Consider the following 8,217-nt stretch of genomic DNA (forward strand, 5'->3'; position numbering starts at 1 on the left):
GGTACAACCCTTACAATCCAAGATCCAGGCCATCCTGGACTGGGTAGCTCCAACAACCCAGACCCAAGTCAGGGCATTCCTTGGCTTGACTGGGTACTACAGGAGGTTTGTGAAGGGATATGGGTCCATTGTGACTCCCCTCACAGAACTCACCTCCAAGAAGATGCCCAAGAAGGTTAACTGGACAGTTAGTTGCCAAAAGGCTTTTGACACCCTGGAAGAAGCAATGTGCTCAGCACCAATTCCAAAAGCTCCAGATTATGCCAAGCAGTTCATAGTGCAGACTGATGCCTCTGAGCTAGGGATAGGAGTGGTCCAATCCCAGACCATTGATGAAGGCCAAGACCAACCTGTTGCTTTTATAAGCAGGAGGCTACTCCCCCGAGAGCAGCGTTGGAGTGCCATTGAGAGGGAGGCCTTTGCTGTGGTTTGGTCCCTGAAGAAGTTGAGGCCATACTTGTTTGGTACTCACTTCCTGGTTCAAACTGACCTCAGACCTCTCAGATGGCTAATGAAGATGAAAGGGGAAAATCCAAAACTACTTAGGTGGTCCATCTCCCTACAGGGAATGGACTTTGAAGTGGAACACAGACCGGGGACTGCCCATGCCAACGCAGATGGACTTTCCCGGTTCTTCCACTTAGACAATGAAGACTCCATAGGGCAGGGTTAGTCTCATCACCTTTTGTTTGGGGGGGGGGGGTTGTGTGAGAAAGTGCCATCTTTCTTGCATGGTATGCTGAATTGCTGAATGTACTTTGACTGAGTGTGCCCTGGACTCCTGCCAATCAGGTGCCCAGGGCCTATGTTCCTTCCCTAAAACCTCAAACCCAAATTGGCAAACCCTGGCCACATGTCAGCCCCTGGTAAATGGTACCCTAGGTACCCAGGGCCTTGTGACCAGGGAAGGCCTCACTTATTGTGCCACCCTTAGAGGCCCTTAGAGGCCCTGTACCCTAACACAAACACACTGCCCTTGTAGACTGAGTGTCTGGCTACAAGACAAAACAAAGAGTCGACATGGCACACATCCCTGTGTGCCATGAACCACAACCTACACTGCCCTGGCATCCATCAGCCACCCCTCTAGCTGGGTGCCCTATGCCAGTGGTGTGGGCACAGGAGCATGAGCCTTGTGCCCCTACAGTACCCAGGTCCATTCCTGGGCACTGTAAGTGCAGTGCTGCCATTTATGAGTATTTGGTGCTGAGAGCTCGTCAAACACGAACTCCACAGCACCATAATGGCTACACTGAAGACTGAGAAGTTTGGTATCAAACCTCTCAGCACATTAAACCCGCACTGATACGAGTGTGGGATTTAATGTTCAAAGCACTACTGAGGGCATCTTTGAGATGCCCCCTGAAACCTAACCTACAATCCACATCTGGTCTGAGAGGCTGCCTAGGCTGCCACACAGCAGACCTGTTGCTGGACCTGTGGGTGGAGAGCCCCTGCTCTCCTGGGCCTGCAACAATGCACATCCTGGGCAAGGTGCTAGGTCTCCTCCCCCAGGATGGACAGGGGGAAGCTTCAAAGGCATGCCGCCTTTGTGAGCTTCTCCAGGCCACTTGCTGTACTCAGCAACTGGCCCCCACCGGTTCTGACCCCCACTCTGGCGGGAAGACTGGCCGGAAACCCCAAGTAAGGACAGGGGATGCGCCAGCCTCTTCCAACCCCACCTCTCAGGTGGGGGATGCGAGGTGAAGCACATCTCCGGGCTCTCGCCATCTTGAAGATGGGAAGCCCTGCCCAATCAGGACTAGGCTACTGCCCCCCTCCCACAGGAGAGTGGCAGAATAGGGGGTGTACCCACCCCAGGGCAGGGACCAATGGGTCCCTGCCCTTTACCTACCTGTAACACCCCTAAATCTAGTATTTAGGGGCACCCTGAACCTTCCTTCCTTAGATTCCAGATTTCAAAAAAGCAAAGAAGAGCAAGAAGAAAGAAGACCTTCCGTGCAGCTGCTAAGAAGAGTAAGACACCAACTGCTTTGGCCTCAGCCCTACCGGCCTGTCGACCCTCGAACCTGCTCCTGCTAAGTCCCGGCACCTCTTGTGGCCAGCAACCTCACAAACCCCGGAGGACCTGGCTACCTTGTGACTCTGAGCATCTGGGACTCCCATGAGCAGTGGCACTGCTCAAAGCAAGTTTCTAACCCCTGGCATCAGCCCGGAACCGTGAACCCTGCACACTCTGCACCCGCCAAGCCTGGCCTGTGCCGGAGTGAACAAAGGCCCCGAGGCCATCCCCCCGGCGACTGTGACCCCGAATCCGGCACCCAAGGACTCACCTTGACGCTCCTGACGACGCCTGCAGGCTCAGAACCAGGTACCCCCCCAACCGCGATCAACAGAGGGTAAGATTTCCCGACATCAAAAGGCACCCCTGCACCCGGCGCCCTGCGGCCCCTTGTGCCCAACTTCTGGGTACCTACCTATCCTCCAAGTACCCCACTTACCTCTCGAAGTGGTGGTGGCACCTGAAGAATCTTTGTCCCCGAGCTTGCAGCCTTTGTTCATCCTGGAGCTTTCCCATTGAAATCCATTTAGTGCCCGAAGGCTCAAAAGCACCCTGCACCTGCCCGAGTGGCCCTGGCAGTGTAACTTCTATTCCTACCTACTTCCCCATTTGCCCTGAGCAAGTGACCAGGAGCCCAGCTCCCACAGCCGCATGGCCTGCTAGTCAGCAGCCACCAACCAAGGTCCCCCTTTCTCCCTTAGGATAACATTGGGCCTTACTCACTCTGCACCCAGCTGCCCCTGTGCCGCTGAGGGTGTAACAACTGTACTTACCTGACCCTGGGAGACCCCTGAGTCTGTGCCCAGAACCTTAACTCTGCCAGTCGAGTACTTACCCAAAAGCCGATAACCCAATTTTCTTCCATAGGGTACCATTGACTGGTTTCTTCTGAAATTTCTTCTAAGTGTGGAGTTTCTAAAACTTAAAATATTCATCTAAAATCAACCGAGTAACGAAAATGGAAATACTCACCTGCTATTAGGAGAGATCCCAGTGCTGGATCTTGGTGCCCAGCACTGACCCTGAAAAGTACTCACAACCGTACTTACCATTAACCCAATTTTCTTCCTTAGGAAATCATTGACTGTTTTTCTGTGAAATTTCTTCTAAGTGTCGATTTTTGCAAACTACAAATATTCTTTAAAAATCGTACCAACTGTGAAAACGTAATTACTTACCTGTTTTAGATAGATGCCCCAGTGCTGAGCCTAGGAACCCAGCACTGGATTACAAAAGTAACGAGAACATACTTTACCCATAACTTGAATTTTCTCCCATACGAAACCATTGTCTGCTTTTCTATGAAATTTCTTCTAAGTGTCAACTTTTAAAATAGCAAAATATTGTTTAAAAATCACAGCAGTAACTTAACTGAATTTTACTCACTTGTTTCCAAGAACTGTCCCAGGACTGAATCTAAGATCCAGTCCTGGAGCTAGGAAAGTAATCCTGAAAGTAATCTATTGCAAATAACTTAAAAACTCCCGTTGAGCTCAATGTATTATTGTGTTTGAAATTGTGTTGCCTATTGCAACAACCTGTAACTATTACCTACAAAAGTCAACTGCATATTGCAAAAGTAATAACTTCTCTGACCTCTGCTGGCATCAGGTAGCCATGGCCCAATGGCACGCTCTGCATTTACAACAGTGAGTATGAGCACTGCTCATCCTTTCAGTGTGCTCGGAATGACGCCTTTGCAGTGCCTCGACAGGTGCTTCAGGAGATTCTGTTCTTGGGGTCTGAATCCTGCTGCTGAGGGAATCAGACAGAGCTAACAGCAAGTTCCCAGTGCTGTAAGAAATCCTGTGGCCTTAGTAGGTGGGGAACTCATGGGAAGTTTGAAAAATCCGAGCATCACACAAAGAGCAGGTGTCACAAATGTGCCATGCCCATTTAGTAGGCGAGTGGTAACTGTGTAGTATGTAGCTGGTGTAATATTTAGGAGCACACTGTCACATATATATTACGAAGGCCTGGTGTTGTAGCCACTGTCATTAACAGACAGCCCATTTTCCTTTGATATGACCACGAAATGTGTACAAACATACAGTTTTACTGATAAAGTTATATTGCACACGAAGAATAATGTGCATAAATTTGGTTTTAGCGAATATTTGTTATTTGTGCATCACCCTCTGTGCATCACCAAGTCAAGAGTCTTGATTTGTTTTGATTCGAATAAAATCTTTGTTTCCATTACACTTCAGAATTCGAAAAAGGGGATTGATTTGTGCTTTCTTAAATGCTTATTTATTTTGAAACACTTGTACGGTTCATTTATAGGTATTTAAATGTTATTCTGTTAAAACAAAATGACATCATCCAGCCTTCCCTTTCATACCAGCAAGACCGTTACATAGTTCGCTTTACAAAATCAGAAAACTTTCCCATGAGCAAAAGTAAACACCAGTCTCCATGTTAAAAGAATAAACAGTTATTTGACAGAAGACTAAACAGGCGTTTGACCTTTGTCTTTGATTGTGTAGCAAATGTGAAAGGATAAAAGCAAAGTTTAAAGTCTTATTTAATGCAATTTCACCTTAGGTACATGGTAGCATGGTTATTAAGCTCCCCTCTGAGGGCTTGAGGGGCTGCTGTAGTTGGGCCCCCTTATACCTCTGGGCCCCAGTTTATTTCACCATCTGCACCATTGGTAGCTATGCCCCTGATTATCACACTCTGAGATTCAAGTAGCAGTCTCAGAGAAGCAGAAAAGCTTGGACCGTGCATGTCTGTGTACGAACCATTGGTACTAAAACAGTTTTCATTGTGGGGTGCTGCCATTAATGTTACACCACTAAAGTCATAGGGTTTTAAAAAATCCAAGTGTCACACAAAAAACAAGTATAGCAAATGAACAACACTCATTGAACAGGATCGTGGTAAAGATGTGAGGGCAGATTTACAAGCCCCTTGCAACACTTTTGCGCCGCCATTGCGTCACTTTTTGTGAGGTCTACAATGTGCCCCATTTACAAAATGCATCTTCGGAGATGCGTCACGTTTTAAAGCCCTGCATCACATTATTCCTGCGTCAGGTACAATGTATGCCGGGTGGGCATTCCCACGCCGGATAGCCTTGTAGAAGTGACGCAGTGAAAACTACAAGATGCGCCACTTCTAGGACGCCACTGCGACATAACCCTACGCCTGCTTGGAGCAGGCTTAAGGAGTGACACAGTGAATGAGGAATAGGCCGCCCCATGATTTCTGGAGTTGCATCGTGCTTGCAACACACCTCCAGCAATGCGTGAGTTTTGTGGCAACTGATGCGGCAAAATTTCTGACTTATCTGTCAATCCTTGGGCCATGGTGCGCCATATTGTAAATGCCAGGTGGCACAAGGGTTTTGCAGGCTGGCGCAGAGAAACTGTCAGTTTCGTGTAAATCTGCCCCGTGTTATGTAGCCAGTGGTGCATTTTCTATCACTGGTGAGGTATGCACTGTCACGTACAGATAGCACATTTTAAGTTGAAATGCCTACCAAACAGGCCATAGCTATACAGTGTTAATGATAAAACTACAAAATGCACATGGGATAATGTGTGGAAATCGGGTTTCAGTGAATATTTATCATATGTGCATCACCAACCAAAGTGTCTTGATTTCTTTTGATCCTAATAAAATCTTTATTTACATTACGCTTCATAACTGCAAAAATATTCTTCATTTGTGCTTTCCTAATTGCGGATATTTTTTAAAGTGCATAGTTCATTTACATGTGATTACATTTTGTTATGTGTTGGAAAATAAATTGACATCCTACAGCCTTTCCTTTCACTCCCTGTACCTCAGCAAGATTGCCACATATTTCACTTTTACATCTTCTCTTTTTTCAGTCAGAGAAAGAAAAGTAAACACCAGTTTCGTTTGTGAGGAGACATCCCCAAAGATGTTACCTTTATCAGTCACATTTGCTGTGTTCAAAGATAAACACAACAGTTAAAGGCTTCTTTGTTGCTCATTCACCTTCTGCTCTCCAGCCAGGTTATCTTGGAGTGTGGCATCCCTACATCCGTCGCCTCTGGTGTGAACCTGCATCACATCCTGTGGATGCTGGTCATCATGTGCAACATGATCTCATGAGAGGGGTGTGACTACAGCATAGGAGCTCCCACATGGAGGGAGGCACAGTTTACCAATGTGCTACTGAGAGAGGTGCATTTTGCAGCTATGGTGGGTGCATGATGGAGAATTTGGTGAGGCGCAGCCAGGGTTCAGCAGGGGACACCCAGAATGAATGGCCGGGAGGAGGAAACTGTTCTGCTGAGACAAATCGATGGCATAGCAGCAGCCCTTTGACGCTGCAAATCAGGCATCTCCAACAAGCAGCTCCCGAGTCTCCCGCTGCTTCTAGGTAGCTCTCTTGTGTGCAGTCCACTCGACTAAATTAAAAGTTTTTGCTAGGTTGAATTAATACCTTTCCAAAAATTGAAAAGCGTGTACTCGAGACAAACATTTGTGTATTTTCACAACACATAAGCTGATGTTTGGAGAAAATTGTTAGATTTCCAAACTATATTTAATATATTTAAAGCTGATATCTGACTAATAAATTATGGGGCACTATAGATACCTATTGCTAATATTATTACCTTGGTGCCAGGGGCATTACAGCTATGGCTGTCATTTATTAACCATATAGACTCATTGCAAACCATTAAAGCCGTTTTCCCACTACTGCTGTTAACCCTGCCTGGTGCACTGAGGTGATCACTTGTTGGTAATTATACATTTTGGGAGCGACATCTATTGGCCTTGCCAGTGCTTGTTTTCATTCTTGTCATGTACGTCTTTACCCATATTTATTGTACTATCTTTCGATATTTTAGCAAAGTGCTTTTAAAAAAAAGTGCTATGTTAGTGTTAAAAAGTAAATGTACAACAATACAGAACAAAAATGTCATTTCAGACCCCCCAAATTTGCACTTGGGTCATGCAAAGCGTTTGTGCGGTCCTACTGATGTTGCCGTTGAATGCGCCCCTTTTGTCCTCATTTCAACCATAGCTGTTATGTCCAGTCTCTTACCTGTGCCTTGAAGTGCCTGTCTCGTGCGGTATCCAGATGAAGAGATGTATTGATTCGCACTTCGCTCTCATCCAGCCGAGAGCGCATGTATAAGTACCCTCAGTCAGCCAATGAGCGATCAGACCCTATGCTGACCTGGCATTCTAAACAGTTGCTTCATAAGTAAATAATGAAAATCACTTCCCTGCAGTAAATGCCCAAAACCCCCTTTAACAGGAAACCATGACCACAACTTCCTTCTTCGGCTTTCATCAGTTGGACTCTTGGCAAAGTTATTATTGCTTGTTTTGTTGGAACCTGGTGAAAGAGACACCCTTTGAGTGCTGATGAGCAGGAATGTGTCCTGCACGCATAGGGGATGCAGAGGCAGAAGATTGAGCGAGGCTTCCGCTGCTGCCGGGGTTCCAGTCTGCTTGTGTCCGCGCGCATAGGGGATGCAGAGGCAGAAGATTGAGCGAGGCTTTCACTGCTGCCGGGGTTCCAGTCTGCTTGTGTCCTGCGCGCATAGGGGATGCAGAGGCAGAAGATTGAGCGAGGCTTTCACTGCTGCCGGGGTTCCAGTCTGCTTGTGTCCTGCGCGCATAGGGGATGCAGAGGCAGAAGATTGAGCGAGGCTTTCACTGCTGCCGGGGTTCCAGTCTGCTTGTGTCCTGCGCGCATAGGGGATGCAGAGGCAGAAGATTGAGCGAGGCTTTCGCTGCTGCCAGGGTTCCAGTCTGCTTGTGTCCTGCCCGCATAGGGGATGCAGAGGCAGAAGATTGAGCGAGGCTTTCACTGCTGCCGGGGTTCCAGTCTGCTTGTGTCCTGCGCGCATAGGGGATGCAGAGGCAGAAGATTGAGCGAGGCTTCCGCTGCTGCCGGGGTTCCAGTCTGCTTGTGTCCGCGCGCATAGGGGATGCAGAGGCAGAAGATTGAGCGAGGCTTTCACTGCTGCCGGGGTTCCAGTCTGCTTGTGTCCTGCGCGCATAGGGGATGCAGAGGCAGAAGATTGAGCGAGGCTTTCACTGCTGCCGGGGTTCCAGTCTGCTTGTGTCCTGCGCGCATAGGGGATGCAGAGGCAGAAGATTGAGCGAGGCTTTCACTGCTGCCGGGGTTCCAGTCTGCTTGTGTCCTGCGCGCATAGGGGATGCAGAGGCAGAAGATTGAGCGAGGCTTTCACTGC

The 8,217-nt window shown here is 47.9% G+C and overlaps 1 protein-coding gene across 1 annotated transcript in view; it reads right to left on the bottom strand.

The window, feature by feature from the left end:
• The window catches only part of LOC146822080 (fucolectin-4-like), a 160,623-nt gene extending 153,472 nt beyond the window's left edge, over nucleotides 1-7,151 (bottom strand). Inside the window, exon 1 of the mRNA XM_085613177.1 lies at nucleotides 7,056-7,151. Coding sequence (XP_085469303.1) covers nucleotides 7,056-7,126 — 71 coding nt within the window. The 5' untranslated portion in view covers nucleotides 7,127-7,151. The remainder of the gene's footprint in view (nucleotides 1-7,055) is intronic.
• Nucleotides 7,152-8,217: the final 1,066 nt, after the last annotated feature.

The sequence above is a fragment of the Triturus cristatus genome, chromosome 6 (genome assembly GCF_964204655.1).
Source record: "Triturus cristatus chromosome 6, aTriCri1.1, whole genome shotgun sequence".
Lineage (NCBI taxonomy): Eukaryota > Metazoa > Chordata > Amphibia > Caudata > Salamandridae > Triturus > Triturus cristatus.